At 40.9% G+C, this 13,440-nt stretch overlaps 1 protein-coding gene across 3 annotated transcripts in view; it reads right to left on the reverse strand.

The window, feature by feature from the left end:
• Nucleotides 1–2,222: 2,222 nt before the first annotated feature.
• The window catches only part of LOC139570564 (uncharacterized), a 60,169-nt gene continuing 48,951 nt past the window's right edge, over nt 2,223–13,440 (reverse strand). For 2 of the 3 annotated variants that reach the window (XM_071392531.1, XM_071392530.1), the window contains exons 10-13: nt 7,077–7,424; nt 6,536–6,814; nt 5,849–6,118; nt 2,223–2,573 (exon numbers count right to left, since the gene is read on the reverse strand). In XM_071392531.1, the coding sequence (XP_071248632.1) occupies nt 2,542–2,573; nt 5,849–6,118; nt 6,536–6,814; nt 7,077–7,424 (929 nt within the window). In that variant the 3' untranslated portion in view covers nt 2,223–2,541. Of the gene's footprint in view, nt 2,574–4,376; nt 4,548–5,848; nt 6,119–6,535; nt 6,815–7,076; nt 7,425–13,440 lie in introns of all 3 variants that reach the window. The other variant, XR_011674101.1, reaches the window with a different exon arrangement.

The following is a 13,440-nucleotide window of genomic DNA, read 5'->3' on the forward strand; positions in this document are numbered from 1 at the left end:
CTTTGTCATTTTGGGGTATTGTGTGTAGATTTAGGAGGAAAATGTTTTATTTAATCAATTTTAGAATAAGGCTGTAACATAACAACATGTGGAAAAAGTCAAGTGGTCAAGGGGTTTAAGAAAAGTCATTAGGAAAGAATTCAGACCCCTTGACTTTTTCTACATTTTGTTACATTACAGCCTTATTCTGAAATGGATTGTCGTTTTTTTCATCATCAATCTATACATAATCCCTTATAGGGACAAAGCAAAAACATGTTTTTGGAAATTTTTGCTAATTTATATATCACATTCACATAAGCATTCAGACCCTTTACTCAATACTTTGTTGAAGCACCTTAGCATCGATTACAGCCTCAAGTCTTATTGGGTATGACGTTACAAGCTTGGCACACCTGTATTTGGGGAGTTTCTTCCATTGTTCTCTGCAGATCCTCTCAAGCTCTGTCATGTTGGATGGGGAGGTTGGCTGCACAGCTATTTTCAGGTCTCTCCAGAGATGTTCGATTGGGTTCAAGGACATTCAGAGACTTGTCCCGAAGCCACTTCTGCATTGTCTTGGCTGTATGCTTAGGGTCGTTGTCCTGTTGGAAGGTGAACCTTCGCCCCAGTCTGAGGTCCTGAGTGCTCTAGAGCAGCTTTTCATCAAGGATCTCTGTACTTTGCTCTGTTCATCTTTCCCTCGATCCTGACTAGTCTCCAAGTCCCTGCCGCTGAAAAACATCCCCACAGCATCTACATCCCCACAGCCACCACCATGCTTCACCATAAGGATGGTGCCTAGTTTCCTCAGATGCGTAAGTGCGACATCGTCGATCCGGTGGATTTAGATGCATCCAATGCAACAAAAAAAGAAACTGACAGATTATGATGGGTATTTTTTTTGTAATGTTACTTAGATTTACGCACTGGTCCGTCAATCGACTCTAGTTAATAGACACTTATTAAAACGTATGTTTCTATTTAACATTTTGAGTTGGGAAACATGTTTTTCATAAAGTTGAACATGTGCTCTTTATGACAGAATGTTAAAATTAATTTTTTGTTCAAGTTAGACTTCTCAAAAGGCACAGAATTGGTGGAACGACCCAGTAATAGTAACAAAAGCTAGTACCATGGACAATTGTGCATAATATATCATTCTCTGTAGGCTAGAGAAACGGTGTCCTTCAGTAAATTATTTCAGCGCATAAACTCACCCAAACTGTCCAGAAAGTCCTCCCAGCATGAGAAAGGGGGCTTGCTGGTGAGTCCATCTTCTGGTGTTTCAGTGGCTTCTTCGACAAGATGATAAACTTCAGATCAGAGTAGGCCTACAACAAACTGGAACATGAGGTAAGCTACTTCTTGGTATTTATTATTTTTGTCAAACGCAGAGACAACATAAAATCCCATTAGTCAGTTGTAAAATAGGTCTATTAATTGTCCTACAAATAACTTTTCTGATGAGCGGTCTAAACGTGAGCAAATTTAAAAATGGGCATGTCGGTAACAGCTCGTAGAAATGTTGTTCTTGAGGCTGAGATGTCCAGTATACATCCATATGAGGAAGAGGATAACTGAACGCATGACTCATTTTGGCACGTTGCATGCGCATCATTGCGGGAAGCGAGATCAATAGGATCGATAGTGCACGGCTGCAATGTAGGCCATATTAATATTTTAAAACTATGTCTAAATCTATTACTTTATATCAAGATTTGTTGCAGACAGTGCTATACCACATGGATTCTTAAATCACCTGGCAATTGGAACATTCTTTCACTGACCCATGTCTGCTTGACTATAAAAAGACAATAACCTTGTTCCTTTTCTGTATAAGAGTCCAAATCTACAAGAGTAACCAAAGTAAACTAAATTAATATGTTAAATGTGGCTTTGGCTACACAAGCACCAACCCAATGATACAGCTTATGCATTGACATGGCACAGAACATAAGTAATATAATTATAAATAATTAAAAGGTTAATACTTAACTATTAACACTGAGATCAAGGCAGAAGTGTGTGAAATGTGCAATGTGAAGGCGTGTGAAATGCACTCCCCTTGTTTCAATTGTGGTTGAGGTGAAAGCAAGAGACAGAGAACCACGTCTATTTTTGAAACGCATCAGGCTCACACATTTTGTCCCCATGCAAAAACAATGAACAACACAGTACAATGTCAGTGTAAAGGAAGATAGAACTGTTTTGTCCCCCCAACTAAAATGAAATTCTGCACAAAAAGTGAACCAAGATTTTATTGACAAAATTACATTTTTTTAAATGTATATGTTTTTAGAAGACTATGCGACAAACGTTGCGCTGAACCTGAAACGAAACATGACATGAATATGAAATGTATGAATCATACAATTACAAATGACATTATGCGGGAACAAGCATCAAATCAAATGTATTGTCATAAGCTTTGTAAATAACAGGTGTAGACTAACAGTGAAATGCTTACTTATAGGATAAAGTGTGATATCCTGAGGAGTCGTATACCATAAGTATTTTATATCTATGTTATATAAAATAAACACCTTCTGTAGGCCCCATTCACAGTGAAGATGAAACCTCTTCATTGGGCTCTGCAACAACAAAAAAGACAGGAGTTAGAGTTATGTCTTGTTAATAAGTATGTCCTGTGATATACTGTCCGTTGCATATAAGTTAAGTGTATTTATTGTGATGCATTATATTCATTAATTAATGGGGCTTGCGAAATCAAAAGTGCCAACTTTAAATCTTTGACAAACTTCTGACTTATTACACTGTAGTTACACTGTATTATGAGTGGGGTTTGTGACGCAAGACCCCCATTTTAAATATTTGACATACTTCTTATTTTTCTTTGGAACGCGATTCCTCCTACACTGTTTAAACTATAAACGTCATTCAAACGTCAAAACATGCAGATCGGTCTGGATTAGTGTGCTTGTAGAACATTTTTTGATATCTTTTAACTTTTTAAACTATTACACTTTTTGTCCTCCATCCACTTTCATGGGATTTCCTCAGCATTCTAAATGCCCCATTGTGACATCATCACTTTCAACATTCCATTCACTGTAAATGCAATGATGCAACTTTTAACACAAATCAGCTACTTTGACCACTTTGCCAACTACTTCTTAGACAAAAGGTTAGAACATATAAAATCTTCCTCTACTTCTCTGCTTTTCGAATCTGAACTCAGAAGTAATGTCAAAGACATTTTCATCTAACCTTTTTATAAACAACTGGCATTTTGGCCACTTTCCCAACAAGTTAAACAGAAATGTAGAGGGTAGGACATCTTCGTCTACTTCTGTTATTCAAATCTGTCGTCAGAAAAATAATATAATATCTGTTACCAATCCAACAATACAGCTGTTTTAGTAACTGCATTGACACATTTTTTCCCAACTTTTCCCAAACTGCCATTTTGACCACTCCCCCCAAAATTCGGATAAAAACTTTGTTGCATCACTGCTTGGTACAGCAATTGCTCGGCCTCTGACCGCAAGGCACTACAGAGGGTAGTGCATACGGCCCAGTACATCACTGGGGCTAAGCTGCCTGCCATCCAGGACCTTTACACTAGGCGGTGTCAGAGGAAGGCTCTAAAAATTGTCAATGACCCCAGCCACCCCAGTCATAGACTGTTCTCTCTACTACCGCATGGCAAGCGGTACCGGAGTGCCAAGTCTAGTACAAAAAGGCTTCTCAACAATTTTTACCCCCAAGCCATAAGACTCCTGAACAGGTAATCAAATGGCTACCTGGTTTATTTGCATTTATGTGCCCCCCAACCCCTCTTTTACGCTGCTGCTATTCTCTGTTTATCATATATGCATAGTCACTATAACTATACATTCATGTACATATGTACATACTACCTCAATTGGCCCGACCAACCAGTGCTCCCGCACATTGGCTAACCTGGGCTATCTTCATTGTGTCCCGCCACCCACCACCCGCCAACCCCTCTTTACGCTACTGATACTCTCTGTTCATCATATATGCAGACACTTTAACCATATCTACATGTACATACTACCTCAATCAGCCTGACTAACCGGTGTCTGTATGTAGCCTCGCTACTGTATTTAGCCTCGCTACTGTTTTTCACTGTCTTTCTACTGTTGTTTTTATTTCTTTACTTACCTATTGTTCACCTAATACCTTTTTTGCACTATTGGTTAGAGCCTGTAAGTAAGCATTTCACCTGTTGTATTCGGCGCACGTGACAAATATACTTTGATTTGATTCAGATCCTTTGCTATGAGTCTCAAAATTGAGCTCAGGTGCAGCCTGTTTCCATCGAACATCCTTGAGATGATTCTATAAATTGCTTGGAGTCCGCCTGTGGTAAATTCAATTGATTGGACATGATTTGGAAAGGCACACACCTGTCTATATAAGGTCCCACAGCTGACAGTGCATGTCAGAGCAAAAACCAAGCCATGATGTCAAAGGAATTGTCCGTAGAGCTCTGAGACAGGATTGTGTCGCGGCACAGATCTGGGGAAGGGTATCTTGAAGCATTGAAGGTCCCCAAGAACACAGTGGCCTCCTTCATTCTGAAATGGAAGAAGTTGGAAACACCAAGACTCTTCCTAAAACTGGCTGCTAGGCCAAACAGAGCAATCAGGGGAGAAGGGCCTTGGTCAGGGGGGGTGATCAAGAACCCGATGGTCACTCTGACAGAGCTCCAGAAGGATCACCTTCCAACAGGACAACGACCCTAAGCACACAGTCAAGACAACGCAGGAGTGGCTTCGGGACAAGTCTCTGAATGTCTATGAGTGGTCCAGCCATAGCCCGGACTTGAATCCTATCTTACATCTCTGGAGAGAACTGAAAATAGCTGTACTGTGACGCTCCCTGTCCAACCTCTCAGAGCTTGAAAGGATCTGCAGGAAAGACTGGGAGAAACTCCCTAAATACAGGTGTGCCACCTTGTAGCGTACCCAAGAAGACTCAAGGCTGTAATAACTACCAAAGGTACTTCAACAAAGTACTGAGTAAAGGGTCTGAATTCTTATGTAAATGTGATATTTCAGTTTTTATTTTAATGTTCTTGCTTTGTCATTATGGGGTATTGTGTGTAGATTGATGACGAAAAACAACAAGGCTGTAATGTAACAAAATGTGGAAAAAGTCAAGGGGTCTGAATAGTTTCCGAATGCAATGTACAAACCTATTCTACGTAGTTCTTCAACTACCACAAAAATACTTTTAAAGAGCTACCATCACTAGATGCACCATCATATTTCTTGCCACAAATAATTGCCTAAAACCTTTTCATTACATCATCTTTCAACTAAAATCAAATTTAACTTACACTAAAAGTTTCACAAAAGTAAATCGCGCATCTATTTATCTGAAACCCACAGCATGAATGATTGAGTTGCTTTGCTTTCCTAAGTGTTGTCCACATGATCCTGCCTTTTATTCCCATCTTCTGACAGAAGATCGCTTTGTTCTGTATCTTTCTTGTATCAGTTTTCACACGCAACAACTGTAGTTTAGCCATTTTTTGCGATCTAACTGCCGCACAATCAAAATAAATAAAGGTTGATATAGTAGTCTATCAAAAATAATCAGACCAATTATTTTACTTTGTCTATATGTATGATTTGCTTTAAATGGTAAAGTAAAACTTTTTAAACTTCTTCCATAACCACAAAAATACTTGTAAAGAGCTAAAGCAAGCCCAACAACTTTACTTTTAAAGTTACCATCTAGTTCATATATGCTGTTACTTTGACAGCATAGCAATGTTATAGTATAACGGTTTCATTGGATAGGCCTGTATGTATTATGGTATAGAAATATTACATTTGAATGATTTTATAGGATAAGCAGTGTAATACAGTACCTGTCCATGTTCGGTGCACAGGCAGCCTAAGGGCCGGGTGGGTGATCTCCACGCTCACGCTCAGTCGTGCTCTCTCCTCCCCTCTGGGCCCCTTTCTCACGTTCACCCTGTTTATGTGCAACGTTTCCATTCCTTCTTCTTCCTCTTCCCTACTCTCATCCTCCACCTCCTTCTGCGTCACCTTTCTTTCCACGTTGTTGTTCTCTCCGTCTCTTGCGTCAATGTACTCTATTCCTTCCGTTTCGGGGTCAGCGACTGCGGCTTCTGTTTCTACATACATTAAGAGATATAAAGAGATATTTAGTCGCTTTACTGGATAAAATGTGAATGCATGTACAAGTACTGCATAGGATTTGTATTACTAATGAATATGCTTATGAAATGTTGCACACTTACAGCTAATGTTTAAACTTAAATCATAGTAGGTGCAATGAGTTTGCATAAACACACATAACCTTGACTTAATTAGCCACAATAGCATTAGCTTGGGTCGAAACAGGGAGATGTTCAATAAGGCAAATCATTGCAAATTGTTTTGAAACTGAAAACTAAAATTAGCGTTTCATATTAGACAAATGCTTGTAGTCCCTCCCTTTTCAGTCCTTTTTCTTCCGTTTGATGCTTAATGGACACAATCCAGTTCTAACATGGACAGGTACTGTTTCACTAGTGTTAATAAAAACCTACTAAGTGTGTGTCCGTTTTTCCAACTGTCCATCTGACCATTTCCGTCTGTCTGACTGAGCCAGCAAGTGGATCTCTCCAAAGCGCACACACTCCTAAACTCTCTCTGTCCGTCCACTCCCTTCCCGCCTGTCTCGTTGGACACCAGCGGTATGAGGGTGGTGCCCCCTGCTGCCCAGAGCACTTTAGCTTTTGGGTGGCCTCCCGTCAATAGGAGAGTGAAAACCCCAACACCCTCGCTGGTCCAACGGACAGTAAGAGAGGAAGGGATGGAGGGAGCAGCTGGGAAAAAGAGAGAGAGAAAAAGGGAGGATTAAAGGTCAAAGGTTTTGGAAAATGTATAGTAGATAGAATTCCTTGAATGTACATATACTTAAAAAAATATATATATATACTGTTTGATAGGTTATTCATAACCTATAAGAAAGTGCATACGACCAGTTACAGTCTTAAAACAGTTGGCGTACTGCTAAACAACATTTAAATGAAGTCTATACTAACAATGTTCACATTACATGAACGTAGACTGGAGAGAGACAGGTACCGATAAGAATGTTTCTCCACCGTCTCTCGATGGGCTCCTCCAGCGAACAGTGCTCCACTCGGCACACCACCCCTCCCGCGCTCTCCTTCTTCTCTTCATTTGTTCCCCCCTTCCTCAGAGTGGCGTTGGCACGGTAGGTACTGGGACCGCTCAGCAGGGGCCCCCAGACTTCTCCTCCTTCTAGCACCTCTTCCTCTCGGTCATCCACCTCTCCTTCTCGCAAACGGAGCCAGGTGACTGAGATGCCTGGAGGGTAGAACCCAGTCATGTCACAGCCCAATGTCAAATGTTGACCAGGGGAGGAGGCAGAGCTGATGATCTCGGACACATTGGGCCTCTTTATGAAACCTGCAAGGAACAAGATGTAATTGAAGATGAGTGGAATACATTTAGTCATGACCAATGTTCCCTCAAAAACAAATCCGCACTGAGCAAATTTCAGGTGTGTCGAGCGCAAAATTTAACGTTCTGTGCAACTTCCAGCACACGTTTACTGTGACCACTGAGGCTGTACCCGCTTTAAATTACAGTTTTAACAGTGGCCATGTAGGCTACTGTGGCTTTTTGATCATAATGTACGTCTAACCAGTGTGGCCTACCATCAAAAACAATGGAATAAATGTATCCCATAACATTTTAACATGGAAATAGCTGTTCTATCATTCAGCCTACAGTAGCAGCCAATGTGTGGTGTTCAATTTAGGCCTACATTCAATGAGACTTTTGAAAAAAACATGCAGGGGTTGACATTAACCTGTTTATCCACTTGTCCCTCAGACAAGGAGGCGACTGAAAATGTTGTGTTGTTTATTGGAAGAAACCACTTTACAAAATAAAATGCATTATTATTCTGATACCATTATTACAGAGAATCAGACAAATTATGCTACCCTCTGCCTATTGGCTACTTAGCTTATTCAAGACCGCCTCAAAATACAACAGTACCCCATTAAGACAAAGCTTTTCAAAGATGTCTAGAAATGTATTTGTTTTGTGCTCTTGCAGGAAACAATCACTCCCCTACTGCTGACTACAAATTATCTGGTTCACCAACTACTTCTCATATAGAGTTTAGTGTGTCAAATCGGAGCGCCTGTTGTCCGGACCTCCGGCAGTCTCTATGGGAGTGCCACAGGGTTCAATTCTCGGGCCGACTCTTTTCTTTGTATACATCAATGTTGTCGCTCTTGCTGCTGGTGATTCTCTGATCCACTTCTACGCAGACGACACCATTCTGTATACTTCTGGCCCTTCAATGGACACTGTGGAAACTAACCTCCAGATGAGCTTCAATGCCATACAACTCTCCTTCCGTGGCCTCCAACTGCTCTTAAATGCAAGGAAAACTAAATGCATGCTCTTCAACCGATCGTTGCACGCACCTGCCCGTCCGTTCATTATCACTACTCTGGACGTATCTGACTTAGAATATGTGGACAACTACAAATACCTAGGTGTCTGGTTAGACTGTAAACTCTCCTTTCAGACTCACATTTACCTCTTTGGGCTAGGGGGCACTATTGGGCCTGTTACTCAGGCCCAGAAGCTAGGATTTGCATATAATTGGTAGATTTGGATAGAAAACACTCTAAAGTTTCTAATACTGTTCAAAATAATGTCTGTGAGTATAACAGAACTGAAATGGCAGGCAAAACCCCGAGGACAAACCATCCCCCCCAGAAAAATGTATCCTACCACTGATTTCAATGGCTGGCACTTTTATTATAAGGCGAAATCCTCCCCGATTGCAGTTCCTAGGGCTTCCAATCGATGACAACAGTCTTTAGAAAGAGTTTCAGGCTGTTTTTTTTTTAAATTAGGTAGAAGTTGTGGTTTTTGTAAGTGGCTCCCATTTTGGCTTGTAGTGTTTACATGCGCATGGACGAGTGCGAGTTCTTTTTGTTTATCTCCGGTAAAGACAATAACGATTCTCCGTCTTAAATTTGATAGTTTATTTACGTATATGGGTACCTAAGGTTTGATTATAAATGTTGTTTGACTTGTTTGGAAAAGTTTATTAGTAACGTTTGGGATTCATTTTGTATGCATTTTCATGGAGGGAAACAAGTGGATTATTGACTGAAGCGTGCCAGCTAAACTGAGTTTTTATGGATATAAAGAAGGACTTTATCGACCAAAATGACCATTTGTAATGTAACTGGGACCTTTTGGAGTGCCAACAGAAGAAGATCTTCAAAGGTAAGGCATATTTTATATCGCTATTTCTGACTTTCGTATCACAACTGCCTGGTTCAAAAATGATTATAATGCATTTGTATGCGGGGCGCTGTCCTCAGATAATCGCATGGTATGCTTTCGCCGGAAAGCCTTTTTGAAATCTGATACCGCGGCTGGATTAACAAGAAGTTACGCTTTATTTTGATGTATTGCATGTGTATTTTCATGAATGTTAAATATTTACAATTCTGTATTTTGAATTTGGCGCCCTGCAATTTCACCGGATGTTGTCGAGGTGTGCCGCTAGCGGCACGCCTAGCCTAAAGAGGTTTTAAGCATCAGCTGTCAGATCACTGCACCTGTACATAGCCCATCTGTAAATAGCCCATCCAACTACCTCATCCCCATACTGTATTTATTTATTTATCTTGCTCCTTTGCACCCCAGTATCTCTACTTGCACATTCATCTTCTGCACATCTACCTTTCCAGTGTTTAATTGCTATGTGGTAATTACTTCACCACCATGGCCTATTTATTGCCTTACCTCATTTGCTCACACTGTATATAGACAACAACAAAAAAATCCTACTGTGTTATTGACTGTATGTTTGTTTATTCCATGTCTAACTCTGTGTTGTTGTATGTGTCGAAATGCTTTGTTTTATCTTGGCCAGTCGAAGTTGCAAGTGAGAACTTGCTCTCAACTAGCCTACCTGGTTAAATAAAAAAATATTATTTTTATTAATTTTTTTATAATTGGATTTAATAAAAAGGTATCACTAGTCACTAACCTTTTCTCAATAGGGGGTGCTGTTTTCACTTTGTAAAAATTCGTTCCCAAATTAAACTGCCTCGTACTCAATTCTTGCTCGTACAATATGCATATTATTATTACTATTGGATAGAAAACACTCTCTAGTTTCTAAAACCATTTGAATTATTTCTCTGAGTGAAACAGAACTCATTCTGCAGCACACTTCCTGTCAGGAAGTGAGATTTCTGAAATCGAGGTCTCTGTTCTAGGGTCAGTTTATAAATTCTCATGTAAGCTATGGGGCTACATGCATTGCATACGCCTTCCCCTAGATGTCAGTAAGCGGTGAGAATTGTGACCAATAAAATTTGATTTGATTTGACAAAGAAGGCCTCTCCAATAGTAGTACCAAAACATTGAAAGACGGTTTACTCAAAAGTGAGTTTACAAGTTGATCAACTTTCAAAGCAGAATTACTTTCCCATTGTGTCCTCAAATGCAGTGTATGCTATACCATTTTGTAGCTCTTAGTCTCTCCTTTTATCCAATGTAAAAAACAGAAATTCAAATGTTGCTACATAAGACCGAATCCAGGTGGTGAGTCACATATGGAAATGGTCTATTTGTATATAGGCCTACTGCAGCTTTGATTGTTTATGCCACACCGGTCTGTGTAAACTAGTCTGGGCAGAGAAGTGCATGTCAATGCAATAGAATCCTACTCCGATGCGTTCTGCCGACAACAAAATCTCTTGCGTAATTCGTTTTGTTTCGGTATGTGGCATTGAAAGTGGCTAAAATTGCACTGATCCCAATTGTCACAGTAAAGGGAAACGTTGATAGTGTTAACAGGAAACACTCTAGAACAGTGTTCACCAACCTTTTCTGAGTCAAGATCACTTTGAGTCAAAATGCAAGCCAAGATCTACCGCTCAGATTTTTTTTTTTTTTACATGACTCAAAAAACGTAAGCCGATGCAACATTATCCAACTTTCGGAGAGGGAGAGAGAGAAACACAGCTGCATGTGAGTTCTCACATTTTTCAACATGTTTTTTTTACAAAAAGATAGATTTGGAGTTAGATCAACTTTGGTTTTTGGTAGGGACATGTACAGGACACTACCCTCCACAGCATAACCTTCACTCCAGATCAAAACTTCAAACCTCTACAACCTAATTTTGGGCAAAAGGACCTGGAAGGATTAATACTATAAAGCTACCATCCAACCTGGAACTCAGACAGACCAGATACAATTTCAATTAGCACTGACGTGTGAAGTGAGAGGGCCTTTGAGCCCAACAAATGGCAGGCTACCCTACCCAAATCCAAAGGCCTTGAAGCCCCCTCCTGCCATTCAGAGACCATCTACTGGCATTTTCTACAAGAAATCTGCCTCCAGAAAAAAGCTTCTCCCAAGTGGGTGTGACACATACTCCCGTTGCCTGCTGCACTGCTGCTTGGATTCCACCTGGCGATCTGTTCTCCGTCTGCCCTGGTTGTCTCTCCCTGTCTGGTACAGGTACCCCCACCACACTCCCCCCTCTCTCCCAAGCTTTCGCTCGCCTCCAGCACACAGGCACTGTTGGGGCGAGTGATTCGAACGTACAATGGCTAGCCCCAAGTCGTTATATTTTTTTTCTTGTGCATTTTGCTATTTGCCTCATGACTCCTGCATGCTTTGTTGACTATGAACTTTCTTGTTTACCCAACTGTGGGACAGACTATGTTTGTTCCCACACTCGGTACTCTGACTCTCTATTGGTTACACGGACTCTTGGCCTCCCATCCTATTCTAACCACCTCTCGCCGGCTTTGTATTCATGTTACCTGATGAAATTGCTGTATAATATGATCTTGTTTCCATCTAATGCCCATTCAAATGTCATAAATCAGCACTGCAGAGCTCTCCCTGTCCTCTGCTGTGCATTGATTGTATTACTGTTGATGATATCTGGAAATGTGCATGTACACCCTGGCCCATCTACTGTTACTAGCCCCAATTTTTACTTGTGCTCTGATATCTGTTTCACTGATTTCTGCTCTCGTAAAAGCCTGCTTAAACCTAAAGCAGTAAGACTCCCTAAAACTTTCTCCGATTATTACCAATCCCACAAGGTATGACTCCAAACACCCAGAAAAGGCTACTCTCCTCGATGTTATCCTCACAAATAATCCTGATAGGTATTAGTCTGGTGTTTTCTGTAATGACCTTAGTGATCACTATTTTACAGCCTGTGTTCATAATGGCTGCTCAGTGAAACGACCTGTCCTGATTTGTCATAGACGCTTTCTAAAAAACTTTAATGAGCAAGCCATCCTTCATGACCTGGCCTCAATTAAATTGGTATAGAATCAGCTTGATCCCCTCTGTCGAAGACGCTTGGACCTTTTTAAAATATATTTTCACTGATATTGTTAACAAACACATCCCCATAAAGAAAATGAGAATTAAAAACAGGTTCAGCCCCTGGTTCGACGGTGATCTTGCAGAGTTACTCCACCTCAATAATTTCATTTGGTGAAAGGCTTAGCACACGCATACTTAGGCTGACTGGCTCTCGTTCAGGCAAATTAGAAATAAGTGCACTCAGGCTATCCGGAAGGCCAAAGTTAGTTACTTTAAGGAGCAGTTCTCTCTGTGTGGGTCTAACCGCAAGAAGTTCTGGAAAATGGTTAAAGACCTGGAGAATAAACCCTCCTCCTCACAGCTGCCCATATCCCTTAACGTTGATGATGTGGTTGTTACTGACAAGAAGCACATGGCTGAGCTTTTAAATCACCAATTCATTAAAGCAGGATTCCAATTTGACTCAGCCATGCCTCCTTGCCCGTCCAACATTTCCTCATCTCCCACCCCTTCTAATGCGACTAGCCCCGATGCTCCTCCCTCTTTTCCCCCTGTCACGCTACAACGTTTCTCCATGCAGGCAGTCACTGAGTCCGAGGTGCTAAAGGAGCTCCTTAAACAAAAAAACATCTTGGTCAGATGGTTTAGACCCTTTCTGCTGCCCCTATAATCGCTGGGGAAGTTCCCATTGCTTGGAAGGCAGCCACGGTTCGTCTTTTATTATAAGGGGGAGATCAAGCTGATCCTAGCTGTTATAGGCCTATTTCTATTTTGCCATGTTCATCAAAAGTGTTCGAAAAGCTTGTCAATAATCAACTGACTGGCTTTCTTTATGTCTATAGTATTCTCTCTGGTATGCAATCTGGTTTCCGCTCAGGTTATGGATGTGTCACTGCAACCTTAAAATGTCCTCAATGAGGTCACCATTGCCCTTGATTCTAAGCAATGTGGTGCTATTTTTATTGACTTGGCCAAAGCTTTTGATACGGTAGACCAGTGGTTCCCAAACATTTTATAGTCCCGTACCCCTTCAAACATTCAACCAGGGTCAGCGCACTCTCAAATGTTGTTTTTGCCTTCA

Source organism: Salvelinus alpinus, chromosome 3 (assembly GCF_045679555.1).
Source record: "Salvelinus alpinus chromosome 3, SLU_Salpinus.1, whole genome shotgun sequence".
Taxonomy (NCBI): Eukaryota; Metazoa; Chordata; class Actinopteri; order Salmoniformes; family Salmonidae; genus Salvelinus; species Salvelinus alpinus.